The following is a 22,633-nucleotide window of genomic DNA, read 5'->3' as shown; positions in this document are numbered from 1 at the left end:
TTGTGTGCACAGGAACATTTGAGAGGCTCTGATCTAGATCACAGTAACAGGACTCTTGCTACCTCTCCTATTTTTGCTTCTCTAATCTCACTGGATCCGGGATTCTTAACATGAGGGACCTGGATCCTTATGGGGGTGGGAAGTCTACAGATGGGCCCTAGGACTCTGTAAAATACTGAAACTTTATGTATATTGTTCATGAAAGGGTCTGTTTTTATTTTCATCATCAGTAAAGCAGTGATTATGAAAGGATGCCCTCGTCAGCAACACTTGGGAACTTGTCGGCAATGAAAATGCTGGGGGTGGGGACCAGCAGTGTTTGAACAAGTCCTCTTGTGATCCTGATGTCAAAAGTTTGAGAACCACTGAATTAGAGAGGAAGGCAAAGAAGAGGGTCGAGCCACTTACTACATTACAGTCTGGTCAGGAGGGTGACGCTGGCTTGAATTGAGATTGGCATCATGTGAATTGGTTGGAGGAGTGCAGTGATGCAAGGTGAGATGATGGATGTGATTCTAGATGCGTTGAAATTGATGATATTGACTAATTTCAAATGTTCACTGAATAATTTTCTATCTATCTTTATGTTCAGCCTAGCATAAGTTTACCCAGAAAGGGGGCTTTGTAGTCAAACAAACCTGAACTTGACAACTGGTAAAAGTAAGTTCAACTTAAACAAATGTTTAAGTAAATTATTTTTAACACACTGATTTTATATAAAGTTAAACAGTCACCACTGGATAGCCCACAGTATATGATTACCATGTGATACAGTTGTGTTTGTTTTGGTTTAGGGGAATGGACTAAATCAACAATTTATTAAAGGCAGTTTTTTTAAATACATTTATTAACCAATGTTAACACATTAAATGAACCTATATATTGCTAGTCAGAGCAGCTTACAAAATGCCAGAATGCATCATAGAACTGGACAGCCACGATGAATAATTACAATGTGCATAGTGGCTAAGCTCAACACCTTGATATAGCTTTATGATTGCAGAAAATTTTTAATAATGATTCCTAAAACAATCAATTGTAATTTTACCTAAAACTTTTACAAAACCAGGCCACAATCTCTTTTTTTAATTTTGTTTTTTTTTTTTTAACACACAGTTTTCACGCTGTAGTAACTTGGAAATGTGCAACCGTGTCAACGGAGACAAAAAAGCCAAAGTAACACGAATCTTACTTTCATGCAGCTATCGGTAAATAGTACACACTCTGGAATGATTTTACACCAAAAATAGTTCCACAATAACTTGCTCTCATAGGGGTGGATCGAAGTTTTAAAACTTGAAATCAAAACAATCAATCAGAGAAGGTTAAGTGTTCATGGTTACGTCGTCTCGCTCAGACCACGGCACCGTGGCAACACGGACAAATCACACAGCAACGAGGAGGGACCGAGAGTGCCGAGTCCCTGCGTAATCCAGGTACGGTGCTGAAATGGGGCTACTGGGCAGGTCCTACAAGCCATTGGGCGCCACTGGGCAGTAGCTTGTCGATTAACTTGTGTCACCACCGTCTGTAACAGCATCAGGACTGGATGGATGATTAGTTCACAGAAGGCTCTTTAGAGTGACCCTGACAAACCTGGAGAAAACTTTTAAAAAGGTTTTTCTCCTGATTCTCTCACTTACATGGTGTGTAATTGCTTTAATAAATATCAAAGGTCTAAATAAATATTTACAAATTATTTCTCTAACCTTAAAAATAAATGATAAATGGGAATTTATTTTGACTTGGTCTAAGATCAGTCTTTGAAAAAACATAAATTGTGAGGTTTTTTTTTTTTGTAAAAAGTAATTTAAGTTTTCCTGGCTGTATTTTATATGTCTATGTATAAAAAAAATCATTATTCAACTATCGATCCATTCCTATTGGTAATGCTTCTTAATCCAGACATTCCGCAAAATACAGACTTTTTACAAATCACGGCATCTTTAATACAAGAAAATTAACATGCATTATTCTTCATTCTGTGTACAGTGGTGGAGTTCATTAGTAGGCAATGACCCACTACTACAAACATAACGGCTTCTGTGAAACTTAAGTGCTTTCTTTCCTTTCAGTATTAACTTACAATGTAAGAGGTGACACCAGATAATAGGCAATCAATCAATCAATCAGATGATATTTGGGGAGGGAAGGTAAACATTAGAGAAATTTGTATGCCTCATCTATAATTTCGTGTATGGATAAAGGTAGTTTTTGGCTTTTTATTTTTGTTTATTTTGTTACAAGCACTCATGTTAGGACAAAGATGAAATGTGCAAACTTTAAAATTTAAATATTCATTTTCTCTAAGATCCAGCTCAGTAAAAGATTACCCCAGTTCCCTGCAATTTTAAACTACAAGATCAAAGCTAATAATTTGTTATAAAAGTTATATATTGAAAAGAAATAATGAAAAACACAATTGGGAAATATTTAAGAAAAAATATGCAGGACTAGCACCTGCTGTGTCAACCCTGTTCCCTAAATTCAATCAATCATATACCCACTGGCATAACCAATAGATAATGCCTTTAAACAGTAAATTAAGCTGAACAAAACCAGCTCAACAAGGTTAAGAAATAAATTTCACATCAAGGTAGTATGCTTTATTTCTGAAACAGTTCTGTAGTTCTTACATTCAGATCTATTTTAAATGTTTCTTTGTTAAACTCACTTGTATTCACCTGCTGTTTTTTTAAAGATCTGTTGTTTAAAGGTTAAAATCTCTGTAAAACCTAAAAATGTTTTAAAATTTGCTGAAAATGCAACAAACTCTCAATTAATTAAAATTTATTTAAAATAATACCCTCCACTGATGTTACTTTTACCCCCTGAAAAACTCCAGAGGAGCATTAACAAAAGATTTAACTACTGTGCAAAATTTCTTCACGAAAAGTGTTTAAAGGCTGGTGCAAAATGGGAAGCAAATTCTAAACAATTTTGGCTTCTTGGAAACAAAAACCGCTGTGTCTGAGAAGAATAATCGTCAGTGATTCTCCAGAAAGAACCAGCCTTCATCTTTTCCGGCGACAGGTGCGCTTGTGTTCCGCATGCCAGTGCTCCTGCTGACACTTGATTGAGCAGTAGGATGTGTTCCAGCAGCAGTGGTACATGGCCTCCTCCTCACAGTTGTAGCACTGCAGGCAAGAAACCATAACCAGCAGTTAAACGTGGGATGAAATGCATAGGAAGCTGGGTACAGTGATTGATTGACAGACTTTTGAAACTGTGCTTTTAAAGCTCTTTCTGGCTCAAGCTTAAACTAGTATCACCAAGAACATGTTTTCTGTCCTGAGCAGGATGGCAGGAAACAATGGGATGGACGACCGAGGCTCAGCACGCAGTCCTTTGTCAGCAAACTCAAGCTTACTCGGGCACAGCATCAACTTTTCCATCTCCACTAGGTAATTCCCGTCAGCACACAAGCGTAAGTAATTTCTGTTTTCTTAAAGGGCCTGAGATTCTGGAAAGATGACAGAGCAGAAGCACCAGGATCTACCTTCCCACCTGGACAACAGCTGTACTGTAGAATCTGTCTGAAGTAACTATTTTGGAACTCTGAAGTCTACTGAAGGCTTGAACAGTTAAGTTATGGTTAATTTTGGTCAATTTCGGCTCTTAGCACGGTAATAGCTACATCATCCCTATTCTCCACCCAAGCAGCTGTGAATGGAGCACCTTGTGGGAGCCAGGGTGGGCAAAAAAGATGCGCTTCTGGTCACAGAAATGGGCAGCCATTGCTGTTCCACCCCCTGCCCCCGCTGTCACAACTCCTCCAGCTGAAGTGACTTTCAGAAGAGTTAAAGGGCCACTGCCCTTTTATTCCCCCTTTTGCAAGCCAGACATTTTTGCAAGCCAGACATTCAAAATCAACTGCATATACAGCAGAAATTAGAAAGTGAATGTGCATACCCAAGGAGAGGCGCAGAAAAGACCTAAGAAGGCATTTAGTTTACACCTCAATCTGATCTTTGGCACAGAAATAGACAGCCTACAACCATCAAAGAAACAAAAACAGCAACCTATGAGAAGGAGGAGAAACTGAGTTCCAGTTACCATATTACTAGATTCAAATGTCTAGTGTTCAACAAAAAACCACAAGGCATACAAAGAAGCAGGAAAGTATGACTATTTCAAAGGAAAAAAAAGCCAAGTCAACAGAAACTGGCCATGAAAAAGACCTACTGGCAGATATATTAGACAAAGACTTTAACACAACTATTAAAGAAGGTCAAAGAACTAAAGGAAAATATGGAGAAAGTCAAGAAAATGATGTATGAACTGGAAACATCAATAAAAAGATAGAAACCAAAAAGAAAACGTGGAGCTAAGAAGTCATTAACTGAAGTGAAAAACTGACTTCAGGGATTCAAAGGCAGATTTGAGCAGAGCAGAGAGAAGAAGACAGGACAATGGAAATTAACAAGAGAGGTGAAAAGACTGGAGAGCAAGCAAACAGAGCCTAAAAAGACCTGTGGTACATCAGCCAATGGACCAAGATATGCATCATGGGAGTCCCAGAAGGAGGGGAGAGAGAAATGAGCAGAGAGAATACTGGGGAAGTTTTTAGTCAGTATTCCTTCAATCTGATGAAAGATATGAATATAAATATTCAGTAACTCCAAGTCAGATGAACTCAGAGAGCCACACTGAAACATGTTGTAACCAAACTTTTGAAACTCCTGAGAGCAGCGAGAAAGAGGGGCGCTGTCGCGCACAAAGGATCATCAATATGTTATCAGCAGATTTCCCATCAGAAATTCTGGAGGCCAGAAGACCTGATATAGTCAAAGCGCTAAAAGAAGGAAAAAAACCTGTCAGTGGAGAATCCTGTATGCAGCAAAACTCTCCTTTGTACCTGCAAGAAGTACTCAGGGGGTCCTGCAGTTGAAATGAAAGAACACTAGACAGTGACCTGGAGCCATGTGGAGAAACAGAAGATCTCAACTGTGGTAAACACATGGGCAATTATAAGAGCCAGTACTATGGCTTACAATGGCTTGTAACTGTACTTTTTCTCTTCTACGATTTAAGAAACCAAGATTTAAAGAAAAAAGTTATCAGTATAAAAGCTAGTATTACTGTAAATTACTTTGTAACCCCAAATCTTTTTTCTACATAATTTAGGAGACTAATACATTTAAAAGAATTTTTAATTTATGTTTTTGGGCACACAATGTATGACAATGTGATCTTATAACATCAGCAATCAAAGGGTTGAGATGCAGCTGTAAAGGAACAGATTTTATATATGTTATTAAACTAAAACTGCTATAAATTCACATTAGAGTCTCATAACTTTAGGCTGTTAAATGTAATTCCCGTGGTAACCACAAAGAAAACTGCTATAGCATATAAACAAAAGGAAAGGAACTTAAACATTTCCCTACAAAAAATCAACTAAACACAAAAACAAGAATGCAGGAAATGAGGGTCAAAAAAGTTATGGGGCTTTAAATTTACACAGATTAAACTCTCCAATCAAAAGACACAGATTGGCAGAATGGATAAAAGCACGTCTATAATATAATGTCTATAAGAGACTCACTTAAGACCTAAAGACACAAATGGGCTGAAAGTGAAAGGATGGAAGAAGATATTCCATGCAAATTGGAACCAAAAGAGAGCAAGGTAGCTATACTAATTTCACACAAAATAGACTTTAAATCAAAAAAAGATTACAACAGACAAAGAAGGACACTATATATTAATAAAAGGTTCAATACAGCAAGAAGACATAATAATTATAAATATTTACACATGTAATGACCACTAAAACATAAGAAGCAAAAACAGACAGTTCTACAATAGAGACTTCAACATCCCACTCACACTAAGGGATAGAACCACCAGACATAGGTAAGGAAAGGGAGGGCGTAACACAATAAACCAACTAGATCTAACAGATATACACAGAGCACTCTACCCAACAACAAGAGCACACATTCTTCAAGTGCATGTGGGACACTTTACAAATTAAGTCTCAACATATTTTAAAAGGTAGATATCATACTAAGTATCTTTTTTGACCACAATGGGATAAAATAAGAAAGCAAAAACAAAAGTAAAACTGGAAAATTCAAAGTTGTGGAAACTTAAAAAAACACTTTTAAACAACCAATGGATCAAAGAAAAATTTAGGTTATGCAGTGAGGCAGTGCTCAGAGGGAAATTTATAGCTGTAATATCTACCTGAAGAAACAGATCAGTAGCCAAAAAGTCCACCTTAAGGAATTGGTAAAAAAAAAGCAAGCTAAAGCAAAAGTTAGCAGGAGGAAGAAAAAAAAAAAATTAGCACAGAGGTCAACAAAATACAGAAGAGTAAAATAATAAAGAAAAATCAACGAAACCAAAAGTTGGTTCTTCGAAAAGATAAACAAAATTGATAAACCTTTAGCTAGATGGACCAAGAAGAAAAGAGAGGACTCAAGTTACTAAATGAAAAATAAAAGTGGGGACCTTACTACTGATTCTACAAAAATAAAAAGGATTGTAACAATGCACTATTAACAATTATACACAACAAATTGGATAACCTAGATGAGATGGACAAATTCCTACAAACCCCAAACCTACCAAGACTAATCTTGAAAATATCTGAATAGACCCATAACTAATAAGCAGATTGACCTATTAATCAAAAATCTCCCAATAAATAAAGCCCTGGACCTGATGGCTTCTCTAGTAAATTCTACCAAACATTTAAAGAGCTGTCAAACCATCTCATACTCTTCCCAAAGATGGAAGAGGAGGGAATATTTCCTAACTCACTCTGTGAGTCCAGAATAACCCTGATACCAAGCCAAAGACACTACAAGAAAAGAAAACTACAGATCCACATGCCTTATGACCACTGAGATAAAATCCTCAACAAAATACTAGCAAATGGAATTCAGCAGCATATTAGAAGAATTATACACCAATGATGTGATGCGACATATAAGAATCAATCAGTGTAATATGCCACATCAACATAATGAAGGAAAAACCACATGGTCATCGCAGTAAGTGAAGAAAAAACATCTGACAAAATTCAGCACGCATTCATGATAAAAACACTCAACAAACAGGAACAGAAGGAAACTACCTACCTCCACATAATAAAAGCCACATATGAAAAACACACAGCAAACATCATACTCAAAATCAGGAACAACGCAAAGATGCCCACTTTCACCACTTCTATTCAATATAGTACTAGAAGTCCTAGCCAGAGCACTTAGGCAAACAAGAAATCAAAGGCATGCTAATTGTAAAGGAAGAAGTAAAATTATCTTTGCATATGATATGATCTTATACGTAGAAACCCTGAAGACTCCAGAACGAAGTTGCTAGAACTAAAAGAGGAATTTGGCAAAGGAGCAGGATACAAAGTCAATACACTAAAATCAACTGCATTTCTATACACAAACAATGAACAATCTCAAGAGCAAATTACGAAAACAATTCTATTTAAAACAGCCTAAAAAAACCAAAATACTTATGAATTAACTTAACCAAGGAGATGAAAGACTTATACAATGAGAATTAAAAGAAATTAAAGACAACATAAATAAATGGAAACACATGCCACGTTCATGGATTAGAAGACTTAATATTGTTAAAATGTCAATACTACTGAAAGTGATCTGAAGATTCAATGCAATCCCTATCAAAATCCCAGTGACATTTTTAGTAGAAATTGAAAAACCCACCCACATTTTCATATGGAACCTCAAGGGACCCCAAATAGCCAAAACAATCTTGAAAAAATAAAACAAATCTGGAGGAATTATACATCCTGATTTCAATACTTACTACAAATCTACATTAATCCAACCTGTGAAGTACTGGCGTAAAGACAGACATACTGACCAATGGAACAGAATAGAGAGCACAGAAATAAACATATATATGGTCAATTGTTTTTTGATGAGGGTGCCAAGATCGTTTAATGGGGAACAGATAGTCTTTTCAACGAAGGATGCTGGAAAATCTGGATATCCACATACAAAAGAATGAAGTTGGACCCTTACCTAACACCACATACAAAAATTAACTCAAAATGGGTCAAGGACATAATTCTAAGATCTTATTGTAAGATCTAAGACAATAAATCTCTTAGAAGAAAACAAAGGACAAAAACTTCATGACGCTGGATTTGGCAATGAATTTTTGGATATGACACCAAAGGCACAGTTAACAAAGAAAAAAATAGACAAATGGCACTTTATGAAAATTATTCATGGAATAAAAAAGCAACCCACAGAATGGGAGAAAATATTTGCAAATCATGTATCTGAAAAGGGATTAATATCCAGAATATATGGAGAACTCCTAAGACTCAAAAAATGGGCAAAGGACTTGAATAGACATTTATCAAGGATACAGGAATGCCAATAATCACATGAAAAGATGCTCAACATCACCAGTCATTAGGGAAATGCAAATCAAAACTACAGTGAAACACCACCTCACACCTATTTGTATGAGTACTATCAAAATAAAACAAGAGTTGGTGGGGATGTAGAGAAATTGGAACCCTGGTGCACTGTCATGTGGGAATGTAAAATGGTACAACTGCTGTGGAAAACAGCATGTGGTTCCTCAAAAAATTTAAAACGTAATTACCATATAACCATGCAATTCCACTCTGGGTATATGCCCAGAAGAACTGAAAGCAGGATCTCAAAGAGATATTTGTACACTCATGTTTATAGAAGCATTATTCACAATAGCTAAACCATGAAAGTAACCCAAGTGACCATCAGTGGGTAAATGGATAAGCAAAAACGTGGTATATACATGCACTGGAGTACTATTCAGCCTTAAAAGGGGAGAAACTTCTGCAGTATACTGCAACATGGATGAAACTCGGTGCCATTATGCTAAGTTAAATCAGCCAGTCCTAAAAAGACTGTGTGATCCACTTATAAGAGGTGCCAGCAGTAGTCACAGTCACAGATACAATGTAGAATGGTAGTTACCAGGGGCTGGGGGAGGGGAGAACAGGGAGTGACTGTTTAATAGGTAAAGAGTTTCCATTTTACAGGGTGAAAGAAGTTATGGGAATAAGATGGCAGTGATGTTGCACAACATGAATGTATTTAATAGCACTGAACTGTAAACTTAAAAATGATTAAGATAGTAAATTTATTTTACCACAGTTTTTTAAAAAGGCTCTTCACCTCATATTTCTTTCCATCTACCACCCCCATTTTTCTGCTCCCCTTCCCAAACATCTTGGAAGAATTACCTACACTTGTTATTTCAGAGTATTCTCTTCCCCTCTTTTTTAAGCCCACTGCAGTCTTTCACCCGTGCCGTGCCACTGAATGCGCTATTATCAAGGTTACTTATGGTCTAAAACCAGTGGTTAATTCTCAGCCTTCATCTTATGGGGCAACGTCTGGAGAAGTTTTGATTGTCATCACTCGGGGTGGGGATAGAGGCTTAGCTGCTGCTAAACATCCTACGGTGCACAGGAGTGTCCCCAATTTTTTGGTCCAAATGTCAGTAGTACTCTGGTATATTTCCTGTGATTTTACTATGTCAGCAATTGTGACTTCAGTGAGGTTACTATTTAAAAAGTGTGGATAGCATGTTTTAATTTTGGAAGTAGCTGTAATAGTCAGATTTGGGTTTGAATCTTAGATCTGTGCTAATTAATCAAGTGAGTTCAGACCACGTTTATTTAACTTCTTAGTTTCCTCATCCTCAGATAATACTTCAGGCAGCACCATCCTTTCTATTACTTAATGCATTCATTTTGTATTTCTGCCTTTCTTTGTGAATATATTTAAAGGATGTATCATTCTTACTATGTTTCTCTTGATTGTATGCCATCTTAACATCCACTTTTTGGGTATCTGATTTACCTACATACTCTCTTGTCCTACAGTACTGTACTGCTTCTTACAATAATGTAAGATTTAACTATAATACAAGAATAACTATAATACAAGAATAATTCTAAACCTTTTACCAGTCTACTAGAATCGATATACGAGCAGAAGTAGCTTAGGAGGGTGAGTCCCAGCTCACCGACCAGGTTTCTAGTCACTCTGTTTAATCTCATAAGCCTCAAATTCCTTATCTAAAAAAATGGGTATAAATAAAAGCACTATGGTTTGCCATAAAAACAGACACACAGGTTCAGTTTTAGGCAGAAACTTGCTGAGGTAGAATCCAGGGCCTAAGCATTTTAAAGCCTAGTTATTCAGAAGAGGGGCGCTTCCGGGAAGATGGCGGCAGGGTAAGACGCGGAGATCAGCTTCCTCCCCACAGATACACCAGAAATACAGCTACACGTGGAACAACTCCTACAGAACACCTACTGAACGCTGGCGGAAGACCTCAGACCTCCCAAAAGGCAAGAAACCCCCCACGTACCTGGGTAGGGCAAAAGAAAAAAGATTAAACAGAGACAAAAGGATAGGGACGGGTCCTGCACCAGTGGGAGGGAGCCAAGAAGGAGGAAAGGTTTCCACACACTAGGAAGCCCCCTCGCGGGTGGAGACTGCGGGTGGCGCAGGGGTGAAGCTTCGAAGCCGCGGAGGAGAGCGCAGCAACAGGGGTGCGGAGGGCAAAGCAGAGAGATTCCCGCACAGAGGATCAGGGCCGACCGGCACTCACCAGCTCGAGAGGCTTGTCTGCTCACCTACCGGGGCGGGTGGGGCTGGGAGCTGAGGCTCCAGCTTCGGTTGGAGCGCCGGGAGAGGACTGGGGTTGGCGGCGTGAACACAGCCTGCAGGGGGCTTGTGCGCCACGGCTAGCCGGGAGGGAGTTCAGGGAAAAGTCTGGACCTGCCGAAGAGGCAAGAGACTTTTTCTTCCCTCTTTGTTTCCTGGTGCGCGAGGAGAGGGGATTAAGAGTGCTGCTTAAAGGAGCTCCAGAGACGGGCGTGAGCCGCGGCTAAAAGCGCGGACCCCAGAGACGGGCATAAGACGCTAAGGCTGCTGCTGCCGCCACCAAGAAGCCTGTGTGTGAGCACAGGTCACTAACCACACCCCGCTTCCGGGGAGGCTGTGCAGCCTGCCACTGCAAGGGTCCCGGGATCCAGGGACAAGTCCCCCGGGAGAACGCACAGCGCGCCTCAGGCTGGTGCAACATCACGCCGGCCTCTGCCGCCGGCGCAGGCTCGCCCCGCACTCCGCGCCCCTCCCTCGCCCCCGGCCTGAGTGAGCCAGAGTCCCCGAAGCAGCGGCTCCTTTAACCCCGTCCTGTCTGAGTGAAGAACAGACGCCCTCCGGTGACCTACACGCAGAGGCGGGGCCAAATCCAAAGCTAAGCCCCTGAGAGCTGTGAGAACAAAGAAGAGAAAGGGAAATCTCTCCCAGCAGCCTCAGAAGCAGCGGATTGAAGCTCCACAATCAACTTGATGTACCCTGCATCTGTGGAATACATGAATAGACAGCGAATCATCCCAAACTGAGGAGGTGGACTTTGAGAGCAAGATTTATGATTTTTTCCCCTTTTCCTCTTTTTGTGTGTATGTGTATGTTTCTGTGTGAGATTTTGTCTGTATAGCTTTGCTCCCACCATTTGTCCTAGGGTTCTATCCGTCCGTTTTTTTTCTTAATTATTTTTTTATTTTAATGACTTTATTATATTTTATCTTACTTTATTTTATTTTACTTTATCTTTTTCTTTTTTTCCTTACTTCCCTCCTTCCTTCCTTCCTCCTTGCTTTCTTTCTACTTCTACTAATTCTTTCTTCCTACTTTTTCTCCCTTTTATTCTGAGCCATGTGGATGAAAGGCTCTTGGTGCTGGAGCCAGGAGTCAGTGCTGTGCCTCTGAGGTGGGAGAGCCAACTTCAGGACACTGGTCCACAAGAGACCTCCCAGCTCCACATAATTTCAAACGGCAAAAATCTCCCAGAGATCTCCATCTCAACACTAGCACCCAGCTTCACTCAATGACCAAAGCTACAGTGCTGGACATCCTATGCCAAACAACTAGCAAGACAGGAACACACCCCCACCCATTAGCAGAGAGGCTGCCTAAAATCATAATAAGTCCACAGACGCCCCAAAACACACCACCAGATGTGGACCTGCCCACCAGAAAGACAAGATCCAGCCTCATCCACCAGAACACAGGCACTAGTCCCCTCCACCAGGAAGCCTACACAACCCACTGAACCAACCTTAACCACTGGGGACAGACACCAAAAACAACGGGAACTACAAACCTGCAGCCTGCAAAAAGGAGACCCCAAACACAGTAAGATAAGCAAAATGAGAAGACAGAAAAACACACAGCAGATGAAGGAGCAAGATAAAAACCCACCAGACCTAACAAATGAAGAGGAAATAGGCAGTCTACCTGAAAAAGAATTCAGAATAATGATAGTAAAGATGATCCAAAAGCTTGGAAATAGAGAAAATGCAAGAAACATTTAACAAGGACCTAGAAGAACTAAAGAGGAAACAAGCAACGATGAACAACACAATAAATGAAACTAAAAATAGTCTAGATGGGATCAATAGCAGAATAACTGAGCCAGAAGAACGGATAAGTGACCTGGAAGATAAAATAGTGGAAATAACTACTGCAGAGCAGAATAAAGAAAAAAGAATGAAAAGAACTGAGGACAGTCTCAGAGACCTATGGGACAACATTAAATGCACCAACATTCGAATTATAGGGGTTCCAGAAGAAGAAGAGAAAAAGAAAGGAATTCAGAAAATATTTGAAGAGATTATAGTTGAAAACTTCCCTAATATGGGAAAAGAAATAGTTAATCAAGTCCAGGAAGCACAGAGAGTCCCATACAGGATAAATCCAAGGAGAAATACGCCAAGACACATGTTAATCAAACTGTCAAAAATTAAATACAAAGAAAACATTAAAAGCAGCAAGGGAAAAACAACAAATAACACACAAGGGAATCCCCATAAGGTTAACCGCTGATCTTTCAGCAGAAACTCTGCAAGCCAGAAGGGACTGGCAGGACATATTTAAAGTGATGAAGGAGAAAAACCTGCAACCAAGATTACTCTACCCAGCAAGGATCTCATTCAGATTCGATAGAGAAATTAAAACCTTTACAAACAAGCAGAAGCTGAGAGAGTTCAGCACCACCAAACCAGCTTTACAACAACTGCTAAAGGAACTTCTCTAGGCAAGAAACACAAGGAAAAGACCTATAATAACGAACCCAAAACAATTAAGAAACTGGGAATAGGAACATACATATCAATAATTACCTTAAATGTAAATGGACTAAATCCTCCCAACAAAAGACACAGATTGGCTGAATGGATACAAAAACAAGACCCATATATGTGCTGTCTACATGAGACCCACTTCAGACCTAGAGACACATACAGACTGAAAGTAAGGGGATGGAAAAAGATATTCCATGCAAATGGAAACCAAAAGAAAGCTGGAGGAGCAATTCTCATACCAGACAAAATAGACTTTAAAATAAAGACTATTAGAAGAGACAAAGAAGGACACTACATAATGATCAAGGGATCGATCCAAGAAGAAGATATAACAATTGTAAATATTTATGCACCCTACATAGGAGCACCTCAATACATAAGGCAAATACTAACAGCCATAAAAGGGGAAATCGACAGTAACACATTCATAGTAAGGGACTTTAACACCCCACTTTCACCAATGGACAGATCATCCAAAATGAAAATAAATAAGGAAACACAAGCTTTAAATGATACATTAAACGAGATGGACTTAATTGATATTTATAGGACATTCCATCCAAAAACAACAGAATACACATTTTTCTCAAGTGCTCATGGAACATTCTCCAGGATAGATCATATCTTGGATCACAAGTCAAGCCTTGGTAAATTTAAGAAAATTGAAATTGTTTCAAGTATCTTTTCCGACCACAACGCTATGAGACTACATATCAATTACAGGAAAAGATCTGTAAAAAATACAAACACATGGAGGCTAAATAGTACACTACTTAATAACGAAGTGATCACTGAAGAAATCAAAGAGGAAATCAAAAAATACCTAGAAACAAATGACAATGGAGACACGACAACCCAAAACCTATGGAATGCAGCAAAAGCAGTTCTGAGAGGGAAGTTTATAGCAATACAATCCTACCTTAAGAAACAGGAAACATCTCAAATAAACAACCTAACCTTGCACCTAAAGCAATTAGAGAAAGAAGAAGAAAAAAATCCCAAAGTTAGCAGAAAGAAAGAAATCATAAAAATCAGATCAGAAATAAATGAAAAAGAAATGAAGGAAACGATAGCAAAGATCAATAAAACTAAAAGCTGGTTCTTTGAGAAGATAAACCATTAGCCAGACTCATCAAGAAAAAAAAGGAGAAGAGTCAAATCAATAGAATTAGAAATGAAAAAGGAGAAGTAACAACTGACACTGCAGAAATACAAAAGATCATGAGAGATTACTACAAGCAACTCTATGCCAATAAAATGGACAACCTGGAAGAAACGGACAAATTCTTAGAAATGCACAACCTGCCAAGACTGAATCAGGAAGAAATAGAAAATATGAAGAGACCAATCACAAGCACTGAAATTGAAACTGTGATTAAAAATCTTCCAACAAACAAAAGTCCAGGACCAGATGGCTTCACAGGCGAATTCTATCAAACATTTAAAGAAGAGCTAACACCTATCCTTCTCAAACGCTTCCAAAATATATCAGAGGGAGGAACATTCCCAAACTCATTCTACGAGGCCACCATCACCTTGATACCAAAACCAGACAAGGATGTCACAAAGAATGAAAACTACAGGCCAATATCACTGATGAACACAGATGCAAAAATCCTCAACAAAACACTAGCAAATAGAATCCAACAACACATTAAAAGGATCATACACCATGATAAGTGGGGTTTATTCCAGGAATGCAAGGATTCTTCAATATATGCAAATCAGTCAACATGATACACCATATTAACAAATTGAAGGAGAAAAACCATATGATCATCTCAATAGATGCAGAAAAAGCTTTCAACAAAATTCAACACCCGTTTTAAGATTAAAAACCCTGCAGAAAGTAGGCATAGAGGGAACTTTCCTCAACATAATAAAGGCCATATATGACAAACCCACAGCCAACATCGTCCTCAATGGTGAAAAACTGAAAGCATTTCCACTAAGATCAGGAACAAGACAAGGTTGCCCACTCTCACCACTCTTATTCAACATAGTTTAAGAAGTTTTAGCCACAGCAATCAGAGAAGAAAAGGAAATAAAAGGAATCCAAATCGGAAAAGAATAAGTAAAGCTGTCACTGTTTGCAGATGGCATGATACTATACATAGAGAATCCTAAAGATGCCACCAGAAAACTACTAGAGCTAATCAATGAATTTGGTAAAGTAGCAGGATACAAAATTAATGCACAGAAATCTCTTGCATTGCTATACACTAATGATGAAAAATCTGAAAGTGAAATCAAGAAAACACTCCCATTTACCACTGCAACAAAAAGAATAAAATATCTAGGCATAAACCTACCTAAGGAGACAAAAGACCTATATGCAGAAAATTATAAGACACTGATGAAAGAAATTAAAGATGATACAAATAGATGGAGAGATACACCATGTTCTTGGATTGGAAGAATCAACATTGTGAAAATGACTCTACTACCCAAAGCAATCTACAGATTCAATGCAATCCCTATCAAACTACCACTGGCATTTTTCACAGAACTAGAACAAACAACTTCACAATTTGTATGGAAACACAAAAGATCCCAAATAGCCAAAGCAATCTTGAGAACGAAAAACGGAGCTGGAGGAATTAGGCTCTCTGACTTCCGACTATACTACAAAGCTACAGTAACCAAGACAGTATGGTACTGGCACAAAAACAGAAATATAGATCAATGGAACAGGATAGAAAGCCCAGAGGTAAACCCACGCACATATGGTCACCTTATCTTTGATAAAGGAGGCAGGAGTGTACAGTGGAGAAAGGACAGCCTCTTCAATAATTGGTGCTGGGAAAACTGGACAGGTACATGTAAAAGTATGAGATTAGATCACTCCCTAACACCATACACAAAAATAAGCTCAAAATGGATTAAAGACCTAAATGTAAGGCCAGAAACAATCAAACTCTTAGAGGAAAACATAGGCAGAACACTCTATGACATAAATCACAGCAAGATCCTTTCTGACCCACCTCCTAGAGAAATGGAAATAAAAGCAAAAATAAACAAATGGGACCTAATGAAACTTCAAAGCTTTTGCACAGCAAAGGAAACCATAAACAAGACCAAAAGACAACCCTCAGAATGGGAGAAAATATTTGCAAATGAAGCAACTGACAAAGGATTCATCTCCAAAATTTATAAGTAGCTCATGCAGCTCAATAACAAAAAACAAACAACCCAATCCAAAAATGGGCAGAAGACCTAAATAGACATTTCTCCAAAGAAGATATACAGACTGCCAACAAACACATGAAAGAATGCTCAACATCATTAATCATTAGAGAAATGCAAATCGAAACTATAATGAGATATCATCTCCCACCAGTCAGAATGGCCATCATCAAAACATCTAGAAACAATAAATGCTGAAGAGGGTGTGGAGAAAAGGGAACCCTCTTGCACTGTTGGTGGGAATGTAAATTGATACAGCCACTGTGGAGAACAATATGGAAGTTCCTTAAAAAACTACAAATAGAACTACCATATGACCCAGCAATCCCACTACTGGGCATATACCCTGAGAAAACCATAATTCAAAAAGAGTCATGTACCAAAATGTTCATTGCAGCTCTATTTACAATAGCCCGGAGATGGAAACAACCGAAATGTCCATCATTGGATGAATGGATAAAGAAGATGTGGCATATATATACAATGGAATATTACTCAGCCATAAAAAGAAACGAAATTGAGCTATTTATAATGAGGTGGATAGACCTAGAGTCTGTCATATACAGTGAAGTAAGTCAGAAAGAGAAAGACAAATACCGTATGCTAACACATATATATGGTATTTAAGGAAAAAAATGTCATGAAGAACCTAGGGGTAAGACAGGAATAAACACACAGACCTACTAGAGAATGGACTGGAGGATATGGGGAGGGGGAAGGGTAAGCTGTGACAAAGCGAGAGAGAGGCATGGACATATATACACTACCAAACGTAAGGTAGATAGCTAGTGGGAAGCAGCCGCGTGGCACAGGGAGATCAGCTCGGTGCTTCGTGACTGCCTGGAGGGGTGGTATAGGGAGGGTGGGAGGGAGGGAGACGCAAGAGGGAAGAGATATGGGAACATATGTATATGTATAACTGATTCACTTTGTTATAAAGCAGAAACTAACACACCATTGTAAAGCAATTACACTCCAATAAAGATGTAAAAAACAAACCAAAAAAAACAGACACACAGATTAATGGAATAGAGAGCCCAGAAATAAACCTATGCAAACATGGTCTATTAATTTATGACAAAGAAGCCAAGAGTATACAATGGGGAAAGGATAGTCTCTTCAGTGAGTGGTATTGAGAAAACTTGGGCAATGACGTGCAAAAGAATGAAACTGGACCGCTATCTTACACCATACACAAAAATCAACTCAAAATAGATTAAAGACTTTAACGCAAGACCTGAAACCATAAAACTCCTAGAAGAAAACATAGGGGGTAAGCTCCTGGACATTGGTCTCGGCAATGATTTTTTTTTTTGACACCAAAAGCAAAGGCCACAGAAGTAAAAACAAAAAGTGGGGCTACATCAAACTAAAAAGCTTCCGCACATCAAAGAGAACCATCAACAAAATAAAACGGCAACCTTGGAATAGGAAAAAATATTTGCAAACCACATATCCCATAGGAGATTAATATCCAAAATACATAAAGAACTCATACAACTCAGTGGAAAAAAAAAACTCCCAATAACCCAATCAAAAAATAGGCAGAGAGGTGGCGCAGTGGTTGAGGGTCCGCCTGCCGATGCAGGGGACATGGGTTCGTGCCCCGGTCCGGGAAGATCCCACATGCCACGGAGCGGCTGGGCCAGTGAGCCATGGCCGCTGAGCCTGCGCGTCCGGAGCCTGTGCTCTGCAACAGGAGAGGCTGTAACAGTGAGAGGCCCGCGTACCACAAAAAAAAAAAAAAAAAGGCAGAGGACCTGAATTGATATTTTTCCAAGGAAGATATACAAATGGCCAATAGATACATAAAAACAGCTCAACATCACCAATCACCAGGGAAATGCTAATCAGTATCAGTGATATATCACCTCACACCTGTTAGAATGGCCATCATAAAAAAAGACAAGTGTTGGTGAGGATTTGGAGAAAAGGGAACTCTTGTGCACTGTTGGTGGGAATGTAAACTGGTGCAGCCATGATGGAAAAATAGTATGGAGGTTCCTCAAAAAGTTAAAAATAAAACTACCATACTATCCAGCAATACCATTTCTGGGTATTTACCCAAAGGAAATGAAAACAGGGTATCGAAAAGATATCTGTGCTCCAGCGTTCACTGAAGCATATTCACAATAGCCAAGATATCTATATACAACCTACATGTCCATCAGTGGATGAACAGATTAAGGAAAACGTAGTGTGATGTATGTATATATACTACTACACTCACACACACACATACACACACTGGAAGGTTATTCAGCCACAAGTTAGGAAGGAAATGCTGCCCTTTGGGACAACATGGATGGGCTTCAAGGGTATTATGCTAAGTAAAGTAAGTCAAATATCGCATGGTATCATTTATATGTGGAATCAAATAGGTATAATAATTCAGCTATTTCATCAATGGTAAAATGTTATAAAAAGCAGTATTATAATTCTTTTCTTTAGCCACCTCTTCCCATTTCCTTGATTCATGAGTAAACTTATGGGAACTTCCCCTTATAAGTCTAGTGTCTACTTTCTAGCTTTCTCTCATCTTTGCATGAAGACAGAATTACAGACATGGTGTTGGGGCATTCTGCTTGATAAGATCTTGAGCACACCTTAATAATTCGATCTAGTGATATTTATATTTCATCATTCATCTGTTTTTCCTTCTAAGTTATCTTCATATATTCTTCTAAGTTATATCTGTTTCTCTTTTCCTTCTTGTCAAATCTTCATCAAAAATTTTAAAATGTTTATTTTCCCTCATGAAACATTTACATATATTTAAAGACTCTTTTCAGAATGTAGTCTGGATCAAATGAAGAATCACAAAACTTCATACAGTAATTCATCAAAATTAAAAGCAAGCTATGAGCTTTTGGGAACAAAACTTTGTTCACATAGCTCAGTCATTTGGCAGAGAAACATCTGTATGCTCAGAAGCTGCTGATCTGAGCGGAAGATAGGAGTCACAAACAGGACATAAAAAATGAACATTTGTCAGTTTTTCAGTTAAGTTAGAGACCCGTGAGATGTTACTATCATAAAGTAAATGTAATCGATTTCTTTACTAGAATCTAATGTATAAATGTTAAGTGCAGTAAAATCTGAAAATCCTTAGTTTACTATTACGATACTTACATTTACAATTTTACAAGTTAGATATTACCTGTCAGGAGTTACCAGCAAAAGTCAGGGCCAGCCCACTTATCAAAATAAAATACTTGCATAGATGGAAAAGTTATATAAATCAGTTATACTAAATATGTTATGTCCCAAAGTATCATAATCTCAATTTAACAAAATAATCCTGAGCAATACTCAGTAATGTGGGATCTGGAGTTTTAAAAAAATTTTTTTAGTTAATTAAAGTTGACAATTTCACATCAGAACTTATTTCAGGAGTAATTTTTGCATATGCCATATATATCTTTCTGAATTAATTTTCATCATACCTATGGTATATTTTTTAGAAATCAGATTCTAAGAAAATAGTGGTATTTACCCACTGCTTCTTCTTGGTCTGAGAAATTAGTTGTTTGTGCTGGGTTGCTAGCTTCTTGATTTCTTCTACAAATTCTTCTTTACACTTTTCCTTTACTTGCTTACATTTTCTGTCTATCTCACCCTGCATATTTGCTACAGCTTTATTTACAGCTTGTCTTTTTTCTTCTTCCATTTCAGAACGCAGCTGAAATGAAAAAAAAAGTTAACCCACAATATGTCAGCTCATAATTTACACAGACCATTAAGCAAAACCTTAATACATAGTTTCTACTTAACTGATGTACCTCTTCCCTTTATTTCATTAAGGGCTATAAAATATTTTAGATGAGAAAAGTGCTACTGTTAATTAAAATATTATAAAAAGATATTTTATTATAGTCCTAGTTTTAAAAAGCAGCTACCTGGTTGATGCCTCAGTGACAGAAGCTAAACCACAATAGGAAGACTATTCACTTATCCTGCCCAGACGTCTGAAGGCAACACTGGCAGTGGAGGCTGCGTTACCTTTTCTAGAGCTTCTCGTACAACTCTTTCAGTTTCTCGCTTGTGATCAGACTTCATTCGGTCTTTAAAGTCATTGAAAATTTTGGTGTATTTGTCGTGGCACATGCTTTGACACACTCCGTCACTGGTGGTCTGGGTGCTTCGATGCAGCATTCTTGGTGAAGAGGCACTTAACTTCTTGGTCTGAGTTGATACAGAAACTTTTTCGATTGGCTGAGGCATCGTGGGGATTTCCTGGCTGGAACTTACTGCTTCTGTTTCAGGCTCTGGTTCCTAAAGGATAAGGAAAGTGCTATAGAATTCACTAGTTCAAGAGCAAGCTCTATTAGGAGAAAAGCAGAGTGATATACATAAATAGCCATATAAAAAACTGCAGTTCAAACACAATGTAAGAAAATGGAAAATTGTTTTGTGTATTTTACAATTAAAAATAAACTAATTTTTAAAAATTTAAAACACATGCAATTAGTAGGTACAATAATTCTAAACAGGAACGTCATTTACAATTACATATCAATATTGTTTTTTCTTTTCAAAACAGACTAAACAAAAAAATTTGTCGTACAAAATCATTATCAATTTATAGTCACTTCTTTGGTTTAGATTCTTTAACAAATACCCTAAACCACTTCTCACTGAATATCTGGTAGGATTTTGCCCATATTTACACCTGATTTTAAAATATGCATGGATTATATAATTTTAAAAGGCTGAGCTCAGCCATAGTTTCCTCCAGTTTTTAAATGTTGGCCTCATTGATTTGTTGGATAAACACTTTGTTTTTTATTAGTACTATGAGAAGATATCAGAGTTCTAGAAAATACAGCAAAGTGCCCTCCCACTTAGCCAGCCGTAGTCACTGCTGTTTAACTGGTAAGGAGACTTGCAGCTCCCGTGTGTTACTCTATGACGGGAACAGTGGGAAGACTGGGTCCATCTTGGTTGCTACAGGTTGACTGACAGCAATGCTTTTCGCAAGGACCTGTGAGGAGCACTGCCTTGATCACAACTGTGAAAATATTTCCTGTTTCAATTGCCACCTGGACACTGCAAGGCAGGCAACTTACTTCTTTTTTGGGTTCCACACTTTGATTACGTCGTCCTTTCTTTGTTCTCGGTTCTTGAGTGACCTTTAGCTGTGGGCATCATAAAAGTAACAGCACATTATTCCCGACACTATGAAACACTTCTCTGCTGCTAAGACTAGCCAGGGAACCACAGGTCAGGGGTGAGCACTTGTTCCCTTTCGCATTAGCTCTTTCAGGACCACGTGGTTGGCACTCACAGAATGATTCCTCTGGGCCGAGGGCTTGAAAGAGCTAATATGCTGGTAGAGTCAGGATCAGGGTTGGTGGTGGCTTCCCTGTATTGGAACTGTTTCTGGTTTCTTTCGCAGAGCACTTTACAAATGTTACACGAAAGGAAGAAGAAAGTCAGAATCTGCTCATTCCAGTGAGGAGTGTGCGCTGACACCTGCACATTCAGAACAAGAACCGACAGGCTCTCACTGGCGCCTCTCACCTGCTCATTACTGGTAGAGGAGATGCTGGATTCTGCCTCCTCCTCCCCTCGGTCCTCATTCTTAGACTTCCAAAACCTCCCTTCACGAAGGAAGCGCTGATGCAGCTCCAGCTCATCACAGGCCTTCTTCCAGCCCATACTGCGCTTAACATGCAGCCGGTGAACGTTGACTGTGATGTCCTGTATGTTTTCAGAAGGAATCCAGGCCCTGTGAACAACATTGAAAGGGATGCTTAGAAATTTCCAAAATGGGAGGGACTTCCCTGGCCGTCCAGTGGTTGAGACTTGGCCTTCCAACACACGGGGAGCTAAGATTCCACATGCCTCGTGGCCAAAAACCCAAAACATAAAACAGAAGCAATATTTTAACAAATTCGATAAAGACTTTAAAAATGGTCCACATCAAAAAGAAAGAAGAAGAAATTTCCAAAATGGTAGAAACTCTACCAATTGTAAAATACAATTTGTGGCTTGAATAAAAACTCTTACCAAGTAGAAAATAGGTGAAGTAACATTTGTTTTTCACAGTCATCAAGGCAAAGTTCTCAGAATGGGAGTGATTCACAGCTCTTTTTAAAATGTACAATATCTCATTGTTTTGAATACTGTAAATTATTCAAAATCTAGCTATTTGCATGTTAGAACTATAGAATCATTTGTAAATGCCCAGAAATTTTCATGAGACACTTACATACAAACAACTATTATCTAGTAAGTCATCACATCCCTATTCATCAGATGAACCATGACCAACAAATGGAAAACCGTTTG

The 22,633-nt window shown here is 38.5% G+C and overlaps 1 protein-coding gene and 1 long non-coding RNA gene across 21 annotated transcripts in view; one reads left to right on the top strand and one right to left on the bottom strand.

Moving 5' to 3' along the window:
* The window catches only part of LOC137203490 (uncharacterized), a 36,267-nt gene extending 14,400 nt beyond the window's left edge, over positions 1–21,867 (top strand). The window contains exons 4-6 of one of the 2 annotated variants that reach the window (XR_010933148.1): positions 231–495; positions 593–3,583; positions 21,738–21,867. This is a non-coding gene — a long non-coding RNA (uncharacterized lncRNA). Of the gene's footprint in view, positions 1–230; positions 3,584–21,737 lie in introns of both variants that reach the window. The other variant, XR_010933146.1, reaches the window with a different exon arrangement.
* ZMYND11 (zinc finger MYND-type containing 11) overlaps positions 1,763–22,633 on the bottom strand; it is a 137,013-nt gene continuing 116,142 nt past the window's right edge. For 18 of the 19 annotated variants that reach the window (XM_067699606.1, XM_067699581.1, XM_067699669.1 and 15 more), the window contains 5 exons: positions 21,863–22,070; positions 21,409–21,477; positions 20,342–20,614; positions 19,836–20,021; positions 1,763–3,137 (listed from right to left, as the gene is read on the bottom strand). In XM_067699606.1, the coding sequence (XP_067555707.1) occupies positions 3,015–3,137; positions 19,836–20,021; positions 20,342–20,614; positions 21,409–21,477; positions 21,863–22,070 (859 nt within the window). In that variant the 3' untranslated portion in view covers positions 1,763–3,014. The remainder of the gene's footprint in view (positions 3,138–19,835; positions 20,022–20,341; positions 20,615–21,408; positions 21,478–21,862; positions 22,071–22,633) is intronic. The other variant, XM_067699696.1, reaches the window with a different exon arrangement.

Source organism: Pseudorca crassidens, chromosome 1 (assembly GCF_039906515.1).
Source record: "Pseudorca crassidens isolate mPseCra1 chromosome 1, mPseCra1.hap1, whole genome shotgun sequence".
NCBI classification, from domain to species: domain Eukaryota; kingdom Metazoa; phylum Chordata; class Mammalia; order Artiodactyla; family Delphinidae; genus Pseudorca; species Pseudorca crassidens.
Note: the sequence above shows the minus strand (reverse complement) of the source record. Positions and strands in the feature narration are given on the sequence as shown.